The 27,554-nt window shown below is 43.1% G+C and overlaps 1 protein-coding gene across 2 annotated transcripts in view; it reads right to left on the bottom strand.

Moving 5' to 3' along the window:
• pola1 (polymerase (DNA directed), alpha 1) overlaps nucleotides 1-27,554 on the bottom strand; it is a 109,365-nt gene that overhangs the window by 28,135 nt on the left and 53,676 nt on the right. For both annotated transcript variants that reach the window (XM_014157251.2, XM_014157252.2), the window contains 8 exons: nucleotides 10,428-10,460; nucleotides 10,050-10,142; nucleotides 9,657-9,862; nucleotides 9,300-9,432; nucleotides 8,979-9,110; nucleotides 8,640-8,814; nucleotides 3,632-3,813; nucleotides 2,186-2,317 (listed from right to left, as the gene is read on the bottom strand). In XM_014157251.2, coding sequence (XP_014012726.2) covers nucleotides 2,186-2,317; nucleotides 3,632-3,813; nucleotides 8,640-8,814; nucleotides 8,979-9,110; nucleotides 9,300-9,432; nucleotides 9,657-9,862; nucleotides 10,050-10,142; nucleotides 10,428-10,460 — 1,086 coding nt within the window. The remainder of the gene's footprint in view (nucleotides 1-2,185; nucleotides 2,318-3,631; nucleotides 3,814-8,639; nucleotides 8,815-8,978; nucleotides 9,111-9,299; nucleotides 9,433-9,656; nucleotides 9,863-10,049; nucleotides 10,143-10,427; nucleotides 10,461-27,554) is intronic.

Here is a 27,554-nt window from a genome sequence, read left to right as displayed (position 1 = left end):
TGCATGCGAACACACACATGAGAAAGGGTATATTAACTGATAAAGTCCTGTGGGTCTTTGAGTGAAACTGAGCAAGAGGAGAGAAAGAGAGAAAAACATTAAGCCAGAGAGAGAGCAAGAAGGAGATGGGGGGGGCTGATAATGACATAATTACAGCAGTCGCTACCTGACACACTGAATCCAGCCGTCAGATGACTTCCACACCATTTAACTAAACAGATTAAACTGCAGTGAGACAAGACACAGAAACTAGCCTACACTCCCTCCCTCTCCATCCCTAGTCCTCTCTCCTTCTTTCTGTTCTCCTTCTTTCTGTTCTCCTCCTATTTGTACCTCATCCCATTTTCTCTCTCCTCTCACACTTTTCTAACACGCTCCCCTTTCGTCCTCTGTCCAACTCTCTCCCGCTTTTTCTCCCTCCGTCCAGGGTGTGATAATGAGGCAGATAGTTGACTTTGTGGAGGGTTACTGTTTCACACAGTGATCTCAGACCAGTGGAACTCAACACACAGGAATCAACCTGGCGCGCGCACATACACACTATTTTGACTGGTGGTTCTCAGGATAAAAGGACTAGAGAGAGAGAAGAGACAGAGGTTCTAGCTTGTAAGGTAATCAATTCTGCCAGCTCTAGAGTTGAATAGGTCTGAAACCAGTCCACTTTTGTAGACAAAGCACGCAACCAGGCAGACAGACACACACACACACACACACACACACACACACACACACACACACACACACACACACACACACACACACACACACACACACACACACACACACACACACACACACACACACACACACACACACACACGAAATCACCTCTCACTCTCTGAATAGAGCTGAAACCAGTCCACTTTGTACATCCTCCGCTTAATCAAAGCGGCTCCATTCAGCAATTTGACCTTTTGTTCAAAATAGGATTATCACCTTCTTCTCTATTTATTCCCTCCCTCAGCCAGTTTCCAGGGGTGACCCACATGACGAGAGTAATTGCAATAATTTGTTAAACGCCATGGCAACGGGTGTTTGAAAGGGGTAAATAAGAGGGGGGTCGGAATGACAAAATGAACCAACGACACTCGGGGGGGGAGCGAGAAAGATAGATGGAGAGGAAGATTGATGGAGAGGAAGAGGCAGAAGAGAGAGGGATCAGTGTTTGGCCAGTCTAGCAGAGCAGGTTTATTGATAATAGCAGGGGGGGGTTAACATCTCTGTAGGAACACGCGCACAGAGGTGCAGGCCAGGGCTTTCAGTCTATCTGGCCAGACAAACAGCTCCATTTGAGCTCTCCCTTCGTCTGAAAGAAATCCTTAATTACCACTCTTCATCGCCCCCTCTGTGTGTTTATACACACGTGTGTTCCTAGAGTGTGTGTGTGTGGTGTTAGTATTCAGTGGCAGCAGCTGTTTCACACATTACAAAGGGGGCGAGGGCCTCGTTCCCTGAGAGAGAGAGAGTGTATGTGCGTGTTTTTTGGGGGCACATTCGCCCCACTAATTGATTTCTGCTCAGCACTGTGGGAGAGTAACACCCCCTCCCCTACCTCCACACAATGCTCAATCTAAAAGACTAGCAGGCAACGCCACTCCAATATTCCACTGCATTCCACAATCCTGAAGACAGCATCAGCGCTAGTTCTAGAAAACATACAAGTTCTACTAAACAAAAAGTTCTAAAACCAATACAGAGAGTTCCAGAACAGTTCTAAAACCAATACAGAGAGTTCCAGAACAGTTCTAAAACCAATACAGAGAGTTCCAGAACAGTTCTAAAACCAATACAGAGAGTTCCAGAACAGTTCTAAAACCAATACAGAGAGTTCCAGAACAGTTCTAAAACCAATACAGAGAGTTCCAGAACAGTTCTAAAACCCTCCACACTATTTCTCCAACGAAAGATATCCAAATACAAGCTCCAGTCAGAGCCTGATTACTACAGTGAGTACAGTGTAGTGTATTCCAGGAAAGCACTAAAGCCTGAAAGAAAACTCCATTTGCAGTAATGCAGAAGGGCGAGGGGTGTGTGTAGCAGAGGGAAAGGCCAGTGTTCGGCATTCAGTAGAGATTAGGAATAAATAGTAAATCTGAGCAGGACAAAACTGCCTGCAATAAACCACACACACACACACACACACACACACCTCTCCCCCCTCTTACACACCCCGGTTGGTACTCACGCTGTAGTATTTCCTGATGTGCTTGCGGATGTCCAATAGCAGCTTGTTGCTGATGTGTGTGGGGTAGTCCAGAGGACGCCCCCCACAGGTCGGGTTGCAGCATCGCAGCAGCGCCGCCTCCACCATCGTACCCTACACACAAACAGGGTGGGACTTCGTCAGCACAGCGCTGGCACACACACACAGGACCAGTAAAAGCCTGCTCTCCAGGTTTAGAAGTGGAGAACGCAGGACTGTAGGAATCATGCAGCACCACATATAGGCAGATCAAGTAGACCCCCAGCCAATCTCCCCAGCCTGCAGACCCCCAGCCAATCTCCCCAGCCTGCAGACCCCCAGCCAATCTCCCCAGCCTGCAGACTCCCAAGCTCCAGCCAATCTCCCCACTCATTCACCTGTCAGAACAGGCTTTCATAGGCACCAACCTGGACTGCTAACACAATGGAAATTCCTCAACTAGTAGCTAACTACTTCCTATCTGCTAAGGCCTAAACAATGTTCTCAATTAGTCAGTGACAGGACTGGGGAATGTCTCAACAGGGCTATGCATTTATTGCACTGATACACACATTTCCACACAGTGGTACATCCAGACAGTGGTACATCCAGACAGTGGTAGTGGTATTCCTACAGGGTTTCCCTGCTTTTACAGAAGTGGTGGATGGGGAGTTGGACTGACAGACGGATGGCAGGACAGCCGGGCGTACACATACAGCAAAAGTTTGAAGTTGGGTTTTCGTCCTCAGGAGATGACTAGAGAACATCAATTGATTTTCCTTCTTTCCCTATCTCGCTCACTGCTTCTTCTCTTCTCTGGTTTTGATAACAGCCGTCTACCTCGCTCTATTTGATGTTCTCATCCTCTCCCCCGTCTGTCTTTCCCATTCCCTCCAGCTCTTCTCCTCTCTTGCCACCCCCTTTCAATCTCCCTGGCCTCTTTCCGTCACTCCCCCTGTAAAAGTCAAGGCCCGCCTGAGTTGTTAGACCATGTTACAACTAATTAACGTACCACCTTATCAGTGTGTGTGATGTCAGAACCATGGGAGGACAAACGAAGGGGAAAGTGTCAGCTTCAAGAGTTTCTCTGCGACAAGAGAAAGCTGTGTCCGTCTAACTCATTACTGAGTGATAAGAAAACACACACACACACACACACACCTCCCTTTTCCAGTGACCTCGGTTCCAGGAATGGCTGTAGTAGGTGGGTAGGAGTGTGATGTGTGAGAGTGAGTGAGTGAGAGAGAGAAAAAGCACAAAAGACACAGAGAGATCGAGATGGAGTGTGTGTATAGGGGTTTAGGAGAGCCTTTAAGTGCAGGAGTGTAAACTATGTCAATGAAGACAGACTGTGTGTATGAGTCAGTCCTGTCTAAAAATAAGACATGAAAGACTATAGCATACTATAGCATATCAAATGTGTGTGCGTGCGCACGTGCGTGTACGTACCGCTCCCTCAAACACATTGTCATAGACGTTATCGGTGGTACAGAGAGGGCAGGTGAATGTGAAGCGTTCACAGTCTTTATATTTCTCCTCATCAGTGAGTTGGACCGGAGCTCCTAGGAAGCCATCTCCCTCCTCCTCTCTCTGCGCCTGCTGCTGGGCCCGGAACTGACTGGGGTCCAGACCTGGGGAACACACACAATCAATCACAATATCTACACAGATGCTATTGGCGCCAGTTATAAACACACTGCTACTGAACAAACACACAAAACCAGTCTGAGGCAGAACCAATCAAGACTACTTTGTCTGAATGTGTGATATGGTGAAGTTGACATACAGTGCATTTGGAAAGTATTCAGACCCCTTTACTTTTCCCACATTTTGTTACGTTACAGCCTTATTCTAAAATGGATTAAATATCCCCCCCCCCACCATCGACACAAAATACCCCATAATGACAGAGAAAAAAATGATTAAATTTTTTTTTTTGCAAATGTATTACAAATTTAAAAAAACGGAAATATCACATTTACATAGGTATTCAGACCCTTTACTCAGTACTTTGTTGAAGCACCTTTGGCAGCGATTACAGCCTTGAGTCTTCTTGGGTATGATGCTACAAGCTTACCATCTGTATTTGGGGACTTTCTCCCATTCTTCTCTGCAGATCCTCTTAAGCTCTGTCAGGTAGGATGGGGATAGTGGCTGCACAGCTATTTTCAGGTCTCTCCAGAGATGTTAGATCGGGTTCAAGTCCGGGCTCTGGCTGGGCCACTCAAGGACATTCAGAGACTTGTCCCAAAGCCACTCCTGCGTTGTCTTGGCTGTGTGCTTAGAGTTGTTGCCCTGTTGGAAGGTGAACCTTCACCCAGTCTGAGGTCCTGAGCGCTCTGGAGCAGGTTTTCATTAAGAATCTCTCTGCACTTTAGTCAGGATAGAGGGAAAGATGAACGGCACAGTCTCCCAGTATCTGCCTCTGAAAAACATACCCACAGCATGATTCTGCCACCACCATGCTTCACTGTAGGGATGGTGCCAGGTTTCCTCCAGACATGAGGCTTGGCATTCAGGCCAAAGTGTTCAATCATGGTTTCATCAGACCAAAGAATCTTATTTCTCATTGTCTGAGTCCTTTAGTCCCCTTTTGGCCTGAGAGTCTTTTAGGTGCCTTCTAGCAAACTCCAAGCGTGCTGTCATGTGCCTCTTACTGAGGCTTCCGTCTGGCCACTATCATAAAGGCCTGATTGGTGGAGTGCTGCAGAGATGGTTGTCCTTCTGGAAGGGTCTCCCATCTCCACAGAGGAATTCTGGAGCTCTGTCAGAGTGACCATCGGGTTCTTGGTCACCTCCCTGACCAAGGCCCTTCTCCCACGATTGCTCAGTTTGGCCAGGCAGCCAGCTCTAGGAAGAGTCTTGGTGGTACCAAACTTCTTCCATTTAAGAATGATGGAGGCCACAGTGTTCTTGGGGACCTTCAATGCTACAGAAATTTGATGGTACTGTTCACCAGAACTGTGCCTCGACACAATCCTGTCTCGGAGCTCTAAGGACAATTCCTTTGACCTCATGGCTTGGTTTTTGCTCTTGACACTCTATCAATTGTGGGACCTTACATTGACAGGTGTGTGCCTTCCCAAATCATTTCCAACCAATTAAATTTAACACAGGTGGACAACAATCAAGTAATAGAAACATCTCAAGGATGATCAATGGAAACAGGATGCAGCTGAGCTCAAATTTCAAGTCTCATAGCAAAGAGTCTGAATACTTACATAAATAAGGCATTTCGGTTTTTTATTTTTAATACATTTGCAAAAATGTCTAAAAACCTGTTTTCGCTTTGTCATTATGGGGTATTGTGTGTAGATTGATGAGGGAAATTTTTTTGATAATCCATTTTAGAATAAGGCTGTAAAGTAACAAAATGCATTAAAAGTCAAGGGGTCTGAATACTTTCCGAATGTAATTAAAATGTCAAATTAAAAATGCATATTTTGTCCAACGATATTATTGTGTAGATAATCCTCTGAGAAAACCAAATGGTCCAAACCTCATGTTTCTATGATAATACGTTCAAAAGTTATTGGAGTTCTTACCTTGTAGGATGTCCAAAATCAGGCCGACAAAATCAAGGCCAGCAAAAAAAAGTGCTCAAAAGTAAGGAATATTGCACAGTATCATGTCGACTAGGCTGGATGCTGTGACAGAATGAAGGCTGCCTAACTCATATTTCTTCTCGATCCACAGGACATAAAACAATATGGATGTAAGATATAGATTTTGAGACATGAGATCTAGTATTTTCATATACAGTGGGGGAGAAAAAGTATTTGATCCCCTGCTGATTTTGTACATTTGCCCACTGACAAAGAAAGGATCAGTCTCTAATTTTAATGGTAGGTTTATTTGAACAGTGAGACACAGAATAACAACAAAAATATCCAGAAAAACGCATGTAAAAAATGTTATAAATTGATTTGCATTTTAATGAGGGAAATAAGTATTTTACACCCTCTCAATCAGAAAGATTTCTGGCTCCCAGGTGTCTTTTATACATGTAACGAGCTGAGATTAGGAGCACACTCTTAAAGGGAGCGCTCCTAACCGCAGCTTGTTACCTGTAAAAAAGACCTGTCCACAGAAGCAATCAATCAATCACAGATTCCAAACTCTCCACCATGGCCAAGACCAAAGAGCTCTCCAAGGATGTCAGGGACAAGATTGTAGACCTACACAAGGCTGGAATGGGCTACAAGACCATCGCCAAGCAGCTTGGTGAGAAGGTGACAACATTGTTGCGATTATTCGCAAATGGAAGAAACACAAAAGAACTGTCAATATCCCTCGGCCTGGGGCTCCATGCAAGATCTCACCTCGTGGAGTCGCAATGATCATGAGAACGGTGAGGAATTAGCCCAGAACTACACAGGAGGATCTTGTCAATGATCTCAAGGCAGCTGGGACCATAGTCACCAAGAAAACAACTGGTAACACACTACGCCGTGAAGGACTGAAATCCTGCAGCGCCCGCCAGGTCCCCCTGCTCAAGAATACATATACATGCCCGTATGAAGTTTGCCGATGAACATCTGAATGACTCAGAGGACAACTGGGTGAAAGTGTTGTGGTCAGATGAGACCAAAATGGAGCTCTTTGACATCAACTCAACTCGCTGTGTTTTGAGGAGGAGGAATGCTGCCTATGACCCCAAGAACACCATCTCCACCGTCAAACATGGAGGTGGAAACATTATGCTTTGGGGGTGTTTTTCTGCTAAGGGGACAGGACAACTTCACCGCATCAAAGGGCGATGGACGGGGGGCCATGTACCGTCAAATCTTGGGTGAGAACCTCCTTCCCTCAGCCAGGGCATTGAAAATGGGTCGTGGATGGGTATTCCAGCATGACAATGACCCAAAACACACGGCCAAGGCAACAAAAGAGTGGCTCAAGAAGAAACACATTAAGGTCCTGGAGTGGCCTAGCCAGTCTCCAGACCTTAATCCTATAGAAAATCTGTGGAGGGAGCTGAAGGTTCGAGTTGCCAAATGTCAGCCTCGAAACCTTAATGACTTGGAGAAGATCTGCAAAGAGGAGTGGGACAAAATCCCTCCTGAGATGTGTGCAAACCTGGTGGCCAACTACAAGAAACGTCTGACCTCTGATTGCCAACAAGGGTTTTGCCATCAATTACTAAGTCATGTTTTGCAGAGGGGTCAAATACTTATTTCCCTCATTAAAATGCTTATCAATTTATAACATTTTTGACATGCGTTTTTCTAGATATTTTTGTTGTTGTTCTGTCTCTCACTGTTCAAATAAAACTACCATTCAAATTATAGACTGATCATTTCTTTGTCAGTGGGCAAACGTAGAAAATCAGCAGGGGATCAAATACTTTTCCCCCCACCGTATAGCATATGCTGTTGATAATAATGCAAAATTCCTGTTCTTTTTCGAAGATTTCACAAAACATGGGGTCGCAATAGCTTTCAGAAATATGCATTTTCAAAACGCAGACATACAAAAAAAATCTGCGATGAAAAAGACAATCTGCATTTTATATTGAAAGTCAGTGTTTTTTGGCTTCAAAAGAGTGGTAAGGGGCGTGCAACTAATTGTGTTTCTATTTTCAAAGCTTTTTACATTTAATTCAGCTTGTGTCATGCCAATTCAGCTTTTAGCGACCCGTATAAAAAACTTGACCACCACAATATGTAAAATCCTCAAAGTTGCTGCAAGAAAGCTGCACGGCTGTCAGAGCTCGGTGCTTATTGGATGTATTAGGTTACGAAATCCGACTTTGTTGATATACTGTTAATCAAAAGTTAGAAAAACCCTACTGAACGACTCAGAACATTAATAAATCATATTTGTCTTGGTAAAATATATTTTAAAACATAAGGAAGTGCTATTTTATCACCAAATCACTCTGGGGAGAGTGGGTGGACAGAACTCTAACATATGGTATGGTGGAGACTGTAGAGGAAAAGGTAGAGAGGAAGGACAGAGAGAGCGCAGATCGTGAGGGAGGTGTGATAAAAACAAACCGGAAATATCAGATTTTTGTAAGGATGCCAAAACAATCAAATCACTGTGTGTGTGCAAGCAGCTGAGATAATCATATCATTAGAAGCTGAGCAGCTGAACACCCATTTCATATTCCCAGGTGAACCCAAACACTGACACACAGAGAAAACACACACCTTCCGTGGCTAAGTGAATAATGTGTTAGTAAATCAGTGTTGAGGACTAGGCCTCAGAACCCCCCACCTCCCCTTCCCCCCCATAGCAACACACACAGTGCCATCTACAGACAGAATGTGAAGACCAAGGACAAAGGTTTCTGTTAAGAACTATATATCTACTGGCTCTCATCTCTAAGGCCAGGATTTTCTCCAGACCATGTGACCTTATCAGGGAAAACTTCAGGCCCCAGGCCAGGAAAGCCTCTACAATTCATATCTACTCTAATAACAGTGAAACAGTGCTGAGAACTGAGACCCACCAAGCCATGTAGCGATGAGGACCCCGTCGATACCCTCGATGGGCTCACAGATCCTGCCCACCACGGGGTGCACTTGGTGGGCAAGGTAGTACTGGGTGTCCAGGCTCAGCCCGGCCTGCTTCTGGAGCTGCTCCAACGCGTAGGCCCTCTGACTGGCTGCCAATGTAGAGCCATCCTGGGGGAGAGGAGAGAGGGAGAAGGGAGAGAGGGTCAAAAACACTTCTGTTATACAACACAGACACTTTCATCCACAGATACACTGACTGAAAGTCCCTCTCCAAAAAAACCACACCTGTAAACTCATAATACACTTGCCATCACACACGCCCCCATCCCTACCTGGCAGATGATGTAGGAGACTGTGTCTCCAGCTTTAACCCTTCGTCCGCTCTGAGAGTTGATCCACAGAGCCACGTGAACATGAGGAAGAGACTTCTTGTCTGGGTAGTCCTGGGGGTCCTTAGTCAGGGCCTGGGAGAAGGGAGGGGAGATGAGGGAGAGAAAAAGAGGGAGAGAGCGAGGGAGGGGTGATGGAGAAAAAGAGGGAGAAAAAGAGAGAAGGGAGATGAGGAGAAAAAAGAGGGAGAGGAGAGAGAGCATTGATACAAACTCACACTGTAGACACGCATACCAACGCAAAGAATGTTGAAAAACACACACCTTGTGTATCTCATACTGGTTGAGCGGGATGGTTCCGTTAGCGACCTTCTCTCCCAACTCCACAAGGTGACACTGGATGTTCTCCACGATGACGTCACGGTTCTGGTCCGACAGGATTTGACCAATCACATAGCTGAGAAAGAGGTGGAGGAGGAAGATGGGTAGAATCAGGTCATTGATTAACATTGCCACGACTAAGGGGAAGCAGCCAGAGCAAGGTTTGAACCAGCCAACCCTGCAGCAACAGCAAACACACTACCTTCTGTGCCAAAATAGTTGAGACCTCTTGGCATTATACAAGAGGAAGAAGGGGATGAGTACAGTATATAGTGTTCTCTAGTTGACGAGTCCACCTACTTGCCACACTCCTTGGCGAGGTCACACCAGTCCCTTCTTACGATGTCCAGCCCCTTGAGTTCCTGCTTGGTGCTGTAGCGGCCACCCCCCAGCGGCTCCACCACCAGGGCAGCGTACTTCTTCTTCTTCAGCAGCAGCAGAGACTTGAACACCCCGTCGATGTCAATCTCCAGGAGCTTGTAGAGCTTGTTCACCTCAGCTTTCACCTGGGGGAAGACACAGGCAATGTCAATCTCTCTTTATCCATCTGGCATTCTGTTCTCTCTATTCCACTTTCCATGCCTTTATTTCACCATCAACCCACCCACCCACATAATATAACTGTTGGAGTATGATTACGATGGAGTCTCTTGCTCTAGACCCCTCTATTTCTCCCTCCCTCCCTTTCCTTACTTTGTTTCCTAGTTTGTAGACCTCCTCCAGACTGGAGCTGTTGGTGTTGATCATGATGGAGTCCGTGTCGCCGTAGATCACTTCCAGGTTCATCTGACACACACAGGAAGTCAGAGGTGAGGAGTGGGGTCTAAAGTAGGACTGCGTTCGAATTGGTACGGAAATTCCCTATTTAGTGCACTTCTTTTAACCAGAGCCCTGGGCCCTGGCTAAAAGAAGTGCACTATATAGAAAATAGGGTGACCTTTTGTGCGCACCACCTAGCTCTTGGTCATCAGTAAGGATATTGTTACACTGTTCTTTCTAACATGGCCATGTAGTGACTACTGGTGAGCTATTCCATTGATCAGTTAGGTTTAGAGTAGAACAAGTACTCACCTTCTGAACCATGTCTTTGGTGTGCATCAGGATCTAAGGGAAACACAGGACAGAACATCATGAATACAAAAGCCCTCAAATAGCATAATGAACTGTCAAGTAGGGCTGTTGCGGTGACTGTATTACTGCCAAACTGGCATTCATGAGTCATGACTGCTGTCAAATTCCACGTGACCGTTGAGTCACGGTAACCTCCTCTTATGCACTGTGTACATGCGTTGGTAGTACTCAACTCACTAACGACCATCAGGTGCAAATGGCCTGGTACTCAGGGCTCTATTGTCCCTCCATCAGGTCCTAATGGCCTGGTACTCAGGGCTCTATTGTCCCTCCATCAGGTCCTAATGGCCTGGTACTCAGGGCTCTACTGTCCCTCCATCAGGTCCTAATGGCCTGGTACTCAGGGCTCTATTGTCCCTCCATCAGGTCCTAATGGCCTGGTACTCAGGGCTCTACTGTCCCTCCATCAGGTCCTAATGGCCTGGTACTCAGGGCTCTATTGTCCCTCCATCAGGTCCTAATGGCCTGGTACACAGGGCTCTATTGTCCCTCCATCAGGTCCTAATGGCCTGGTACTCAGGGCTCTATTGTCCCTCCATCAGGTCCTAATGGCCTGGTACACAGGGCTGTATTGTCCCTCCATCAGGTCCTAATGGCCTGGTACACAGGGCTCTATTGTCCCTCCATCAGGTCCTAATGGCCTGGTACACAGGGCTCTATTGTCCCTCCATCAGGTCCTAATGGCCTGGTACTCAGGGCTCTATTGTCCCTCCATCAGGTCCTAATGGCCTGGTACTCAGGGCTCTATTGTCCCTCCATCAGGTCCTAATGGCCTGGTACTCAGGGCTCTACTGTCCCTCTAACCACTCTGACATCAATGCAAATGAAATGGAAAATCACAAACATTTATCAAGACAGTCTCCTGTTCTTAAAACTGACCGTTACATATTTTTTTTAATACCTCACTGTGATGATAAATTTGAAGGAAAAAGTTCAACAATAGGATGAAACTCAGAAGAAAACATGGTTGTTGTGGATGTTGTTTCAAAGGCAAACAACACTAATGGACAGCACTTTAAGGTGATTCATTCAAAGCATTTAAGACGTTGCATGTAGAACACCCATACGCACACTAGAGCTCAAGCACAAAAATAAATAATATATAAAAAAATAAATATTAAAATAATGATTGTGCCGTTATACAATACCTAGCCTAATATCCTACCACATATGTCCAGTCTATACTCTAAAATAAAACAATTATAGTAATCACCTTTGAGTGTGGACTGTATTATTATGCATTCTGGATGGACTGGTTACCTTACGCTACGCTCCAAACCTATGCACGAGAACGCATAGGGCCTAGGCGATGCTGTTGGTTCATTGATTGTGTAGAGTGGCTTACAGAGTTAGTCTACTATTATAGTGAATTTGTATTGTATACACTGTGTGTGTGTGTGTGTGTGTGTGTAAATATACTTTATTATTTTTCCCCCCACATTGTTTGGACTGTGGCCCATCTAATGATTTCAATGTCAGAAAAATCTGCTGTTTTTGCATCTTTGTGTGTGTGTGCGCGCGTGCACACACACGCATAAAGCCTTGGTGATTTGCTATTAAATGGAGGATAATTGGCTAATAGGGCCATTAGTCTCGCTGCAATGGGCCTTCAAACCCACACACACACAGCGAGCCTAATGACTCCTAATGGCCTCAATAGCCAACAGAGTGAGTGACGGACCAGAGAGTGGGAATGAGAAAACAGATGAAGCGAGTGAGAGAACGAATGGAGCTGTGCTCAAATGGGGACAGGCAGAGAGAAAAAGATAAGAAACAGAGTGAAACCAAGAGTGAAGTGTCTGTTCAAATGCATCAAGGAAAGGTGTAAGAGAAAAATGGACAGAATAAGGAAGAGAGAGAGCTTGAGGGATAGATGGACAAACACTAAGGCACTAGTGCCTGTGTCCTTTGTAGCAGAGGGATCCTAACAGGTGGGGGTTGAGTGTGTGTGTATAGTGCAAGGGTCAGGGATGCTAATCTGAGGGTGGGGTAAGAGTGGTAGCTTCTCTCTTACGTTCCATTTGTTTTCAAATTAACTTTCATTGTCCTTTAGCCAAATGCACAATCCTAGTCATATTAGCAACCCATGCTACTTTTTGCATCTTTAGATCTCACCTCTTTCTACATTTCTAACAAATATTTTCATCTCAGTCTCATGAAACCGCTCAGGTGAGGAGCGCTTTTGACAATGGTGTTATCCTCCTAATAGCATTATGGAATGAACATTCACGAGTAGCCTACTACCTTGTGCGTATAGCTGCACTTATAATGTTAATAAATAGTTTATCAGCATTTTAAGCTAAACATTCATATATGTTGCATCAGCCTCTTTGCTGTTTTAAAAAATAAATTATGTAGCCTACGCCTGCCTACTGGTTGTATGGATCTATCGCCCCACAACTGTCCTCGAATTTGTTCGGAATAGGCCATTTCTTTCTCGCAAAAAATGACAAGCTGACCAATAGAATAGGTCAACTTTTCTATTACGGGGAATAAAAGATCGACAGAGTAGTGATTTTGCTGTTTGTTACTCGTCTTGCTGGTTGAGGAAAAGTAAACGGACAGTTATTGTAACATTGAAATTCGCATCGGATTTCAGTAATGAGCACGTATGCAGTTGCTTCCTCAAGATGCATGTTCTGTTAAAATGAATTATCATAATCTGTCATTCTGAGCACTGTGGGTGGACGCCCTAAATCAGGCACCCAATGCATATGGGTCTGGTAAATTTCTCAAATGTCCAGTAAATTAAAATGCTGCAGGTCAAATGTCAGGTGCCACATTTTCTTATCTGAAACCCTGACACACACAACCCTCCGCAGGGACAAGGACAGGGCTATTTGAGACCGACAGCGCGGGGAGAGGAGAGGTTACGAGTGGTTTCCCCTCCCTGAAAATAGAGTGGGACTTAAGCTTTATGGGCTGCTACATACCTCCGATACAGGATGGAGGGAGATGTGAGGAGAAGGGAGGGAGAAGGGGAAGTTTGAGTAATTACAGCACAGCCTCGTCCATTAGAGACTACCACCAAGGTCATCCTACATCACATGCACGCGCAGGCACATGGACACGCAGACACACACATGCCTAAGAATGTAATATTGTGCCTAAAAATGTCAAAACAGGGAAGAAAGAGATGGAAGGAAAGAAAGCAGCTGAGATTAAAGAGAGGTGGAGCGAGGGAGAGGAGGTGAGGTAGTGTTCATATAATTGATGCGTGGTCTGATCGTATTTAGCCAGTTTTCCGTATGCTTTCAGCGACCACAGGATGGACCACTCAAGGAGCCACCCCACTGAAAGACTAGTCATCTGACCATGAATTTGTGTATGGTATCCAAACCGACGACTGCACTGTACTAACCACCGCACATATCACAGATACAGTGCCTTCAGAAAATATTCACACCTGGTGACTTTTTCTTAATTTTGTGGTGTTACAGCCTGAATTTAAAACATATAACATTTAGATTGTGTGTCATTGGTCTACACACAACACCCCAATGTCAAAGTGGAATTATGTTTGTACCAATCTTTAATAATTCATTAAAAATGAAAATCTGAAATGCCTCGAGTCAATAAGTAATATAATTGATAATTGTAAGGTCCCTCAGCCGAGCAGTGAAATTCAAACACAGATTCAACCACAAAAACCAGGGAGGTTTTCCAAAGCCTCGCGAAGAGCACCTATTGGTAGATGGGTAAAAATGTAAAAAGCAGGCTTTGAATATTACATTGAGCATGGTGAAGCTATTAATTACACAATCAACAACATTGTAGTTACTCCACAATACTAACCTAAATGACAGCGTGAAAAGAAGGATGCCTGTACATAATAAAACTATTACAGAACAGGTATCCTATTTAGAATAAGGCACTAAAGTAAAACTGCAAAAAATGCAGCTAAGAAATTTGCTTTATGTCCTGAATACAAAGCGTTATGTTCGGGGCAAATACAACACATCACTGAGTAAAACTGTTCATATTTTCAAGCATGGTGGTGTCTGCATCATGTTATGGGTATGCTCGTCATCGGCAACGACTAGGAAGTTTTATAGGATAAAAAGAAACGGAATAGAGCTAAGCACAGGCAAAATCCTAGAGGAAAAACAGACACTGGGAGACAAATTCACCTTTCAGCAGGACAATACCCTAAAACACAAGTCCAAATATACACTGCAGTTGCTTACCAAAACAATGAATGTTCCCGAGTGGCCTAGTTACAGTTTTCACTTAAAATCAGCTTGAAAATCTATAGCAATACTTTAAAATGGCTGTCTACCAATGATCTTGACAAAGATTGAATATATTTTTTTTTGCAAATATTATAAAATCTAGGTGTACAAAGCTCTTAGACTTATCCAGAAAGACTCACACCTGTAATCCATGCCAAAGGTGATTCTAACATGTATTGACTCAGGGGTGTGAATACTTATGTAAATTAGATATTTCTGCATCTTATTTTTAATACATTGGCAAAAATCATGTTTAGACTATTTCATTATGAATTATTGGGGCGGCAGGTGGTTAGAACGTTGTTAGAACGTAGTGGTTAGAACGTTGGACTAGTGACCAAAAGGTTGTAAGATCGAATCCCTGAGCTGACAAGGTAAAAATCTGTCTTTCTGCCCCTGAACAAGGCAGTTAACCCACTGTTCCTAGACTTGCCTAGTTAAAGGTTAAAAATAAATAAAAATTATATTTCGACCAATGGATTGGTCGAAAGAACAGGACGACTCTCGGTCGACCAAGATTTGTTTTAGTGTTTAAAAAAATGTTTAAACTTATATTTCCATATATAGGGTATCTGTCTGTGTTTGAATAAAAGCAACTACATATGCACTGACCTTGTATGATACTTTAAGCATAGCCTACTGTTTGATTAAATAATTAAGACACACAAATTACTCAAGAGCCCGATGGTCACACTATGTTAAAAGAAATGACAGCGGGTGCCTGTGACTGGCGCACGTTGTCTCGCTCTCCTCCCTACTGCTGCAAAAAGGCACCACAGCACAGCGTTTATTGCAACATTTCAGCAGTTTCTTACTTGTTTCTGACTGAAAAGTTCTGTTATCCAAATTCCTCATTTGTTTAGGAAAAACATTCCCTATTCCCTCAACCCTTGCTCTCTTTACGTGAAACATGCAAGCATCAATAAATTGGTTATAACAAACTCCGAACACAGTAACACATGATACCAAAATGCATGACATCAAAATGCATTCCTCCAAAGAGGAACTCTAGAGCGCTGTCAGAGTGACCATCGGGTTCTTGGCACACCTGTTAACAGGCATACCTGTTAATTGAAATGCATTCCAGGAAATTATCTCATGAAGCTGGTTGAGACAATGCCAAGATTGTGCAAAGCTGTCATCAAGGCAAAGGCTGGGTGTTTACTCGTCTCTGCTGCCACCGCCGCATTTTTCTCAATCCCAATACGCTGGTTAACTTTACTCTTAAGCACATAGCAACATGGGGAAAGGCGCAATTCTACAGCGCACTGAAGTTTGTTTCAGAACCGCGGACAGTGACCGTATCAAAACGCAGGAGAAAGCGCATTTGTTATAAAATAATATTTGATTTATTAATGTTGCAGCATATACAGTTTCAGTATCACATGTCTTAGAATGACGGACTGTGCCATCCCCGTGGCCTACGCAACGGATTAATCCACTGAGACAGGCTCGAATCAGACAGGTGTCTTGTGCACCATGAAAGAAAAAAAATTATAATGCGACTGCTCAACTAAAGAAATCTCGGTCGACCAACAATCTATCGACCAGCCAACTAAAGAGGGTCAGCCGTAGATGGGTGAGATTTTGTATATATTTAATCCATTTTGAATTCAGGGTGTAACAAAATGTGAAATAAGTGAAGGGGTATGAATACTTTCTGAAGGCACTGTAGTCCCACACACACACACACACACACACACACACACACACACACACACACACACACACACACACACACACACACACACACACACACACACACACACACACACACACACCTGAATAACGCCACTCATGTTACAGATAAACAACTAGTTGTGGTGCCACAGGGGCAGATGAATTATGATAGTGTAGTTTTGTGAAGATCAACTATAGCCAGTTACATACAATCTTCTCTTTCCCTTGTTTTCCCTCACCATTTCTCTCTCTTTTATATATCTATTTTCATTGTCTTCCCCTAAACTGCAGTATCCATTGCTCTCTAACCCTTAGACTCCCTCTCTCACCTCCCTTCTCCACTTCACTCTACCTCTCCCCCACCCGTTCCCCCTCCCCTCCTGTCAGTGTATAATTAGTCTGGTCAGTAAATTAGCAGCTGGCTGACGGGCCCTCCTGCGGTGCCAGGGGCAGGATCACAGACTTGAAACCTCTGGGTAACAGAATGACATCCACAGGGGTCAAGCTGGGTTTTACAGGCCATCACTGAACGGGAGGTCAAACTGTCACAGAAGATGATACAGATACACCCAGGGAAAGACTTGAGATGTTCAGACTGTGAAAAAGGTCTATGTCCTAAACAGATGGGGAGAATGTGGGTAAGGTAGAGATGGAGGTGGTGGCAGGGGAAGGAGAGCTAAGAAGTGGCTAAAAGAAGGAAAGACAAATAGATGCAAAGGGAGGGAAGAAAGGAATGCAATGAAAGGGGGAGAAAATGTATGGAAGGTAGGATAGGAAGTAACAGATGCCTTAATTGATCAACAGTCAAGGCACTTGCAGTCAAAATATGCATGTCCCCTTAACACAATTCCTCACTCAAGACACCAAAAGGTTATTTGCGCAGTGAAAGGGAATTCTGCACCCTCTACCCCAACACACACACAGCCCGCCCAGATCAGAGGTGGTATGTTAAGACCTGTCAAAGAGCGGACACCCACACTCCTGTCAAAGAGCGGACACACACACACACACTGACTTTCATACACTACATGAGTGACACACACCTGTCCTAGTGGATTCCTTGGCAGCGCGGCCATGTGTAATCTCAGGTGGGTACATCTGTTGTAAAACTAGGTCCGATTTAATACAACCACCTCACCTCAAATGTTTATTTGTCACATGCTTCGTAAACAACAGGTGTAGACTAACAGTGAAATGCTTACTTACGAGCCCTTCCCAACAACGCAGACAGAAAGAAAATAGAGAAATAGAAAAGTAAAACACGTAATAATAAATACACAATGAATAATGATAACTTGGCTATATACACAGAGTACCAGTACCGAGTCGTAGTGCAGGGGTTTGAGGTAATTGACGCAGATATGTACATATAACTAGGAATAAAGTGGCATAATAAACAGTATCAGCAGCGTATGTGATGAGTCAAAAAAGTTTGTACAAAAATAATCAATGCAGATAGTTAAATAGATAACCAAATAGCTACCCGGACTAACTATTTAGGAGTCTTATGGATTGGGGGTAGAAGCTGTTCAGGGTCCTGTTGGTTTCAGACTTGGTGCATCGGTACTGCTTGCCGTGCGGCAGCAGAGAGAACAGCTTATGATTTGGGTGGCTAGAGTCTGAAAAATTGTAGGTCCTTCCTCTGACACCGTCTAGTATAGAGGTCCTGGACGGCAGGGAGCTCAGCCCCAGTGATGTACTGGGCCATGCGCACTACCACCTGTAGCGCCTTGTGGTCGGATTCCAAGCAATTGCCACACCATGCAGTGATGCAACCAGTCAAGATGCTCTCAATGGTGCATCTGTAGAACTTTGAGGATCCGTGGCCCCATGGCAAATCTTTTCAGCCTCCTGAGGGTGGAGGCGTTGTCGGGCCCTCTTCACAGCTGTGTTGTTGTGTGTGGAACATTATAGCTCCTTAGTGATGTGGACACCGAAGAACTTGAAGCTCTCGACCCGCTCCACTACAGCCCCTTCGATATGAATGGGGGTGTGCTCTGCCCTCCTCCTGTATTCCACAATCAGCTCCTTGTCTTGCTGATGTTGAAGGAGGTTGTGGTACCAGCACAACAAGGCTTTCTCATCGTCATCGGTTAGCAGGCCTACCACTGTTGTGTCGTCAGTAATATTAACCTGTTTAAAGGTCTTACTCATTATCGGCTACAGAGAGCGTGATCACACAGCCGTCCGGAACAGCTGGTGCTCCTCTGCGTGGTTCAGTGTTGCCTGCCTCGAAGCAAGCATAGAAAGCATTTAGCTCGTCTGGCAGGCTTATGTAACTGGTCAGCTTGCGGCTGGGTTTCACTTTTCAAACTAACACAGAGTACAAGCCCTGACACAACCGACAAGCGTCAGAGACGGTGTAGTAGGATTTGATCTTAGTCCTGTATTGATGCCTTGCCTGTTTGATGGTTAGTCGGAGGACGTAGTCGAATTTCCTATAAGCGACCATTAGTGTCAAACTCCTTGAAAATGCAGCTCTAGACTTTAGCGGATGTTGCCTGTAATCCACGGGTTTTGGTTGAATATGTACACTACCATCCAAAAATTTGGGGTCACTTAGAAATGTCCTTGTTTTTGAAAGAAAAGCTGATATTAACCTGATATGGATAGGGGGTAGTATTTTCACGGCTGGATGAAAAAAACGTACCCGATTTAAACTGGTTACTACTCTTGCCCAGAAATGAGAATATGCATATTATTAGTAGATTTGGATAGAAAACACTCTGAAGTTTCTAAAAAACTGTTTGAATGGTGTCTGATTATAACAGAACTCATATGGCAGGCAAAAACCTGAGAAAAGAAATCCAACCAGGAAGTGTAGGGTCTGAGAAATGTAGTTCTTTCTAGTCCATTTCAAAACTACAGTATCTGTGCTGTTACGTTGCACTTTCTAAGGCTTCCATTGGCTGTCTAAAGCCTTCAGAAAGTGGATTGAGCCTTCTCCTGTCTCTGGGCAGACTATAGGAGCTCAGTTACTGAGTGGTCTGCCTGAGGACAAAGAGATTGGATATGTGCTTTCCCGCGAGCACGCTGTTTTTATTTTCCTCCTTGAATGAATACACTATCGTCCGGTTGGAATATTATCGCAATTTCACGTTAAAAATACCATAAAAATTTATTTTAAACAGCGTTTGACATGCTTCTAAGTACGGTAATGGAACATTTTGACTTTTTGTGTCTTGATTTGCGCTCGCACGTTACCCTTTGGATAGTGACCTGAACGCACAAACAAAATGGAGGTATTTGGACATAACTATGGATTATTTCGAACAAAAACAACATTTCTTGTGGAAGTAGCAGTCCTGGGAGTGCATTCTGATGAAGATCAGCAAAGGCAATACAATATTTCTGTGTGGCTGTGTGGTTATTTTGGTCTATGTACTCTCCTAACATAATCTAATGTGTTGCTTTCGCTGTAAAGCCTTTTTGAAAATCGGACAACGTGGTTGGATTCAGGAGAGGTTTATCTTTCAAATGGTGTAAAATAGTCGTATGTTTGAAAAATTGAAATGATTGGATTTTTTAAGTTTTTGTATTTCGCACCATGCGATCCCATTGGCTGTTGGCTAGGGGTTCCGCTAGCGGAATGCCTAGATGTAAGAGGTTTTAACTTCTTCGTGACAGGGGGCAGTATTCAGATGAATACGTGCCCAAATTAAACTGCCTGCTTCTCGGGCCCAGAAGGTAGGATATGCATATTATTAGTACATTTGGATAGAAAACACTCTGAAGTTTCTAAAACTGTTTGAATGATGTCTGTGAGTATAACAGAACTCATATGGCAGGCAAAAACCTGAGAAAAAGAATCCAACCAGGAAGTGACTTGTAGTTTTTCTATCTAATCCCTATTCAAACTACAGTGTCTGTGGGGTCATTTTGCACTTCCTAAGGCTTCCATTGTCTGTCAACAGTCTTTAGAAACTTGTTTCATGCTTCTACTGTTACTGGGCAGAGAATAGGAGCTCAGTCAATCAGTGGACTGCCTGGGACCAGTGAGTTGTTTACTGCGCGAGCACGCAGGCGCACCGCTCCTTCTTTTTCCTCTGTAATGAATACGCTATTGTCCGGTTGGAATATTATTGAAGTTTTATGTTAAAAAGACCCTAAGGATTGATTGTAAACATCGTTTGACATGTTTCTACGAACGGTAATGGAACTATGACTTTTCGTCTCTGGTTTTGCGCTCGTGCGTTATGCCTTTGGATTAGTGATCTGAACGCGCGAACAAAACTGAGGTATTTGGACATAAATATGGAGTTTTTTGAGAAAAAAACCCCACATTTCTTGTGGGAGTCCTGGGAGTGCATTCCGACGAAGATCAGCAAAGGTAAGGGAAGATTTATAATACAAATTCTGAGTTTAGTTGACTCCAGAACTTGGCGGGTAACTGTATAGCTTGCTTTGATGGCTGAGCTCTGTACTCAGAATATTGAAAAATGTGCTTTCGCCGTAAAGCTATTTTAAAATCTGACACAGCGGTTGCATTAAGGAGAAGTGTATCTATAATTCTTTCAATAACTGTTGTAAATTTGATCAACATTTATGATGAGTATTTTTGTAAATTGATGTGCTCATTCACCGGAAGTGTTGATGGGAATACATTTTCTGAACATCACGCGCCAATGTAAAATGGGGTTTATGGATATAAATATGAACTTTATCAAGCAAAACATACATGTATTGTATAACATTGAGTCCTGGGAGTGTCATCTGATGAAGATCAAAGGTTAGTTATTCATTTTAGCTGTATTTCTGGTTTTTGTGACACCTCTCCTTGCTTGGAAAATGGCTGTGTGGTTTTTCTTGTTTAAGCACTGTCCTAACATAATCTAATGTTATGCTTTCGCCGTAAAGCTTTTTTGAAATCGGACACTGTGGTTGGATTAAGGAGCATCTTATCTTTAAAATGGTGTATAATACTTGTGTGTTTGAGAAATCTGAATTATGAGCTAGCGTCCCACATGTCCCAGAGAGGTTAAAGCAAGCATTCTATATACTATTAGTTTGTGAATCTTACTGTCTGCAAACTAGTGTCTGCTAGTTTGTTTTTTCTTAGCAAGGTGTTGCTAAAATACTTCGTGTTAGCCGCTAATGATAATTGTTCGTAGCTAGCTTGTGTCAGAGCAAACGTAGCTAGCTAGCTAATATTGCCTGGTATGAGTGCTGGTGTAGGCCTAGATAAGTTTGTACAACTAGATTTTATCAGAGAGGAATAGGCAAAGCATGAATAATGTTGGCTAGCTAGATGAAGTAAGCTCTAACATCTAATTAGGTTCACCTGGAAACACTGATCAACACTTTGGTTCCTACCCTGTCAATTTCTCCCTGGTTTATCAATTCATTGTCATGTCAAAGAACATATTGAAGGTGCTGGCCACTATATTGCAACTACAGATTTAGAAGAATCATTATATTTCCATGATTCCAACAGTTCACCAATTAACTAGGCATGTATTTTGTTGCCCATATCATACTGCGTGGCAGTGTGGAAATGATAATACAGTAAGCGTGCAGTAAATTTAGAAATTGATCAAAATGCTGAAAATTATTTTGGTTTGGAGTAGGATTGAACAGTATGAATGGAGAATGCCCCATTGAATTCACTTATGTGTTGCCACCCTAGTGTCATGAACTACTCAAAGCATATTTAGAAATGTTATTTAAAAACATAAAATACCATCAACTACCGCCATACCATCAAAAAGTGATTAGATTTGTCTATAGCACCGAGCCATAAATCTATCCTGTTTGATTAGCCATCAGTCTGACAAACATACACGGAGTGTACAAAACATTAAGGACACCTTCCTAATATTGAGTTGCGCACCCACCCTTTTGCCCTCAGAACAGCCTCAATTCGTCAGGACATGGATTCTACAAGGTGTTGAAAGCATTCCACACTGATCCTGGCCCATGTTGACTCCAATGCTTTCCACAGTTGTGTCAAGATGGCTGGCTGTCCTTTGGATGGTGGACCATTCTTGATACACATAGGAAATTGTTGAGTGTGAAAAACCTAGCAGCGTTGCAGTTCTTGACAAACTGGTGCGGCTGGTACCTACTACCATACCACATTCAAAAGGCAATATTTTGTCTTGCCCATTCACCCTCTGAATGGCACACAAACAATCTAGTTAGGTCTCAATTGTCTCAAGGCTTAAACAGCCTCCCCATAATCTACACTGATTGAAGTGGATTTAACAAGTGACATCAATAAGGGATCATAGACTGACCAGTTGAAAGCTATGTCATGGAAAGAGCAGGTGTCCTTAATCTTTTGTACACTCTGTGTATATGCACACAAACGAACAAAAACAATCTGGCCAATAAGTGCTCTATAAAATAATTTTGATTGATGACTGATTGAATACAAGTGCTATATAGCTTTATGATGATACTGTATGTGTGTGTGTAATGTGATTTGATTGATTGGTTGGTTGAAAGTGCTGTATAGCATCGTGATTTAGTTTATTAGAATTCTCATGAAATGTTTCTCATGCAGCTGCTAATCTTCCTGGGGTACCACATGATTATACTGTGTGTGTGTGTGTGTGTGTGTGTGTGTGTGTGTGTTGAAAATGGGAGGCGTGTTATAACTATGACAATTTATTATGGAAACCCCTGAGGTGATTGGTAGAATAGTATGTGTATGGCTGAGGAAAGTGAGGAAGGGAGAGAGTGTGTGTCAGTGAAAGAGAGATATTATTATCCTGACCACAATTTAGGCTTGGGCGGTATTCCGTATATACACACCGGGGTATTTGGAAATAGCCACAGGAGGGTTTTTCAATACCGTTGAAACAATTTCTTTGAAGTTTTTCAAAGCATTTTAATATTTGTATCTATTTTTGTAGGTAAATATCTGCAGTCAACTTGTGCAATGTGTTAGGAGATGAAGCAGATCGCGTTCTTCATTTCACCGGTCACATTTTACATTATGAAGCTCAAGTAGTTCACCAGAACAGTTGAGCCAGTCAGGTGTTTGTTTGTAAAGGCGGGAGCAGGTGAGTCCAGGTGTGTATTGACAGGGGTCGCGTTTTATATTGAAAGTCAGTGTTTTTTGTTGTTGCTTCAATCAAGTGATCAGGGAGATGCAACTATAGTTTTCCTTCACAGGAAATACATTAGTGCAACACATTCGGCAGTAAATAGCTTCATTTTCATCATATGACAGAAGTCCAACACTATTTGGCTGTGAGCCACACAATGAAAAAGCCAAGTATCTTTTTCAAAAACGATGCATGGCCACCATATTTTAATGTTTAGGCCTATCATAGAAAGAATGTAGTCAGCTACATTTCCTCATGTTTTGCTTAAAGTTGATCTTGCATTTTACCAGAGAAAAATAGGCTGGCTACACCTAGAAAAGTAACATGGAAAAGTAGCTACATATCAGTCAGAGTGCTGTCTGCTGATAGAATGCCATTTTTGAAATCTCATCAGAGTTTAGAAGTGCAACTGAAGAACAAAATTATTCTGATCCCGAGCAGAAATTACAATAAGAATTTTAGATGTGCGTTTACAAAACGCAGCAAGATATTTGTTATGCGTTTTATGTTTTTCCCTGCATGAAAAATGCAGAATTCTGCGTTAGCAAGTTTAACTTAGGGGTTGTGTTATCTAAGTAAGCGGCTGAATTGATATCGTGTTAGCTTTCTGCTGTGTTTGAGAAATCAAAGCCCCTTAGATTAGTTATTTGTACAGCTGCTATTTTGATTTCCTTGCATTTTTTCTCCTCTCAGTTTTAAGGCCCGTCTGCTCCTCCCCCCTATTCTCCGAGCAGAGCAGGCAGGCCTGTTGCCCTAGCGACTTCAGGACTCCACACAGACACAGCTGTAGATAAGCAGCTAGAGAGCCAGTACCGTTCTTTCTTCAGAGAAGCATGCCACAAAACTGTTCATTTGCACAATGTCTCTCATTCACATCTGCTTGTAAATGTCGAAACTCACCAAAAATGACTCACCTCTGTCAAGACAAAGGGTGGCTACTTTGAAGAATCTCAAACACAATATATATTTTGATTTGTTTAACACTTTTTTTGGTTACTATATGATTCCATGTGTTATTTCATAGTTTTGATGTCTTCACTATTATTCTACAATGTATAAAATAGTAAAAATAAAGAAAAACCTTTGAATGAGCAGGTGTGTCCAAACTTTTGACTGGTACTGTACATTTTCACCTTTCCACAGAGGGGTCATATTAGTGTGTAGCCCAAACTGTTCGGACGCTACAGACAGAAGTTGGCAGATTGGCTGTGCCGAGTCCCAAGACGCTTGTGGGGGTCGTAGAGCAAAACAGATAACATCATCGTGTTCGTGAGAGTCTCTTTCCATAGAGGGGTCATACTAGTTTGTAGGCCAAACCGTTCGTACGCTACAGATGATTGTATGAGAAGACCGATTTTCTGGATGTCTCATGGTCTGACAAACACAGCTCTAGCTCTGCCACCTTTCACCGCAGATGCGGAAGTGCGACATCAGCGGATGCGGTGCATTGAGACGCATCCAACACGAAAAAAAAAGAAGATGCATCTTGCTTAAAACAGATTTATACGGGGATTTTTTTATTATGCTAATTTCATTTCCGCAGGGGAGCAGACATCGACTCTAGGGGGTTAGAGAAGAGGTTGTGCTCTTTAAATTAACTTGTAAGAGTCATTTATTCATTGTTTTTCAGCGGTGTTTGAAAATGTGTGAGAAAATGTACTTTATCTTGAAAAGCAGCATTATAGAATTCTATTGGGGTCTAAAGGGTTACGAAGGCGACACTCCATCTTAACTCCTCCTTAAAATTTCACTGGATTGGTTGAACACTGCAGAAGACATCCTCCAACAGTTTTTTTTCTTCTCCATTCTCGTAAAGGATCTAGTGGAGGATCTAGGTTCAGCTGTTTATTTTATGCCTGGCTACATAAATTAATCTATTGGCAATCAAAGCCGTATCTCGCAATGGAATGCTGTATCTGGAAATTTCTTGGCTTACAATGTCTCACAACTTCAGTAAAGCAGGGCCCTTCAACATGCAACAAACTGAAGACAACACACACCCACGTTATTAGCGGGTGTGAATGCCAAGCCTCACGTCTTCTGACAGCATCCCTACGATGTAGCATGGTGGTGGCAGCATCATGCTGTGGGAATGTTTTTCAGCGGCAGGGACAGGGAGACTAGTCAGGATGGAGGAAAAGATGAACGGAACAAATTAGCGAGATCCTTGATGAAAACCTGCTCCAGAGTACTCAGGACCTCAGGCTGGGGCGAAGGTTCACCTTCCAACAGGACAACGACCCTAAGCACACAGCCAAGACAAAGCAGAAGTAGCTTCGAGACAAGTCTCAATGTCCATGAGTGGCCCAGCCAGAGCCCGGACTTGAACCCAATCAAAGAGAGACATGAAAATAACTGTTCAGCAACAGAGGATCTGCAGAGAATAAAATGGGAGAAACTCCTCAAATACAGGTGTACCAAGCTTGTAGCATCATACCAAGAAGACTCAATGCTGTAATCACTTCCAAAGGTGCTTCAACAAAAAGTACTGAGTAAAGGGTCTGAATACTTATGTAAATGTGATATTTCCATTTTATTTTCTGAACTAGCAAAGAAAATAACTTTTTTTAAAAAATGTTGCTCTGTCATTATGGGGTATTGAGTGTAGATTGAGGATTTTAAAAATGTTTTTTAATCAGTTTTAGAATAAGGCTGTAACTTAACAAAATGTGGAAAAAGTCAAGGGGTCTAAATACTTTCCGAAGTAGGTTTACATCAAGGACCTCTGTAATTTGCTCCGTTCATCTTTCTCTCGATCTAGGATGTCTTGGTGGTTCCAAACTTCTTCCATTTAAGAACGATGGAAGCCACTGTGTTCTTGGGAACCTTCAATGCTGCAGAAATGTTTTGGTACCCTTCCACAGATCTGTGCCTCGACACAATCCTGTCTCGGAGCTCTACGGGCAATTCCTCTTACCTCATGGCTTGGTTTTTGCTCTGACATGCACTGTCAACTGTGGGACCTTATATAGACAGGTGTGTGCCTTTCCAAATCATGTCCAATCAATTGAATTTACCACAGGTGGACTGCAATCTAGTTGTAATAACATCTTAATGATGATCAATGGAAACAGGATGCACCTGACCTCAGTTGAGTCTCATAGCAAAGGGTCTGAATACTTTTAAAAATAAAAAAACATACCATATTTTTATTACATTTGCAAAGCTTTCTTAAAAAACTTTTTGATTTGTCATGATGGGGTATTGTGTAGATTGCTGAGATTTTTTAAATCAGTTTTAGAATAAGGCTGCAACGTAACTAAATGTCAAGGGGTCTGAATACTTTCCGAAGGCACTGTAACATTTTCTAAGTCTCTACTTTCATCAAATGTAAAAAACACAATTTCAAATTTTGCTACATAAGACCGAATCGAGCTGGTCGTTCACATATGAATACGCCCCCAGGCGAGCCAGAGCGAGGGAGCAGGCCGAAAAAAATAAAATAAAAAAAATAACATGGTGCGCACGTGTCTCAGTCATCTAAATTTCTCAATGTCTTGACTCACAAATTCACGAAAGTAGCCTAAAGTTCACATTTTTCTCAGGTTTTATTTAAAATTGCACAACTTCACCCAGGCCTTTGTAGCCTATCATCTAGTTAGGCTATAATGCGGAAAATAATGTTTAGTGATAACTGAACTGTGATTTGAATTTTGTACATAAAAAAAAGTTTAAAATGTGCACACCCCTAATAACAACCGTCCCCTAGCCTTAGCGCCATGCCTCTTCTTTCATTCTACCTCCTTACCCCTCACCTATGACCCTGGCCATTGCTTCCACGCTGACTTCCCTGCTGTAAGTTACAGGCATCTGTCGGTTTTTAAACCCAAGGACAGTCAGAGACTCAATTACAACAAAGTGTTTTAAGTGCCCTCCGTAGTCCTGAAATATGGCCCTACCCTCACCATGCACGCACACATGCAAACACGGCAGTTTCCATTAGGAAAATGCAGCACCGGACATTTGACCAGCAGCATTTTCATTTAATGGAACCATATGCATTGGGTGCATGATTGGGGTGTCCACCCACGGTGCTCAGAATGACAGAAATCACATTTATATTATGGTTCTTTGTCTTAACAGAACATGCAACTGCGTGCGTC

This window comes from Salmo salar, chromosome ssa19, assembly GCF_905237065.1.
Source record: "Salmo salar chromosome ssa19, Ssal_v3.1, whole genome shotgun sequence".
In the NCBI taxonomy this organism is placed as follows: Eukaryota; Metazoa; Chordata; class Actinopteri; order Salmoniformes; family Salmonidae; genus Salmo; species Salmo salar.
This window is presented reverse-complemented; position numbering and strand designations above follow the sequence as displayed.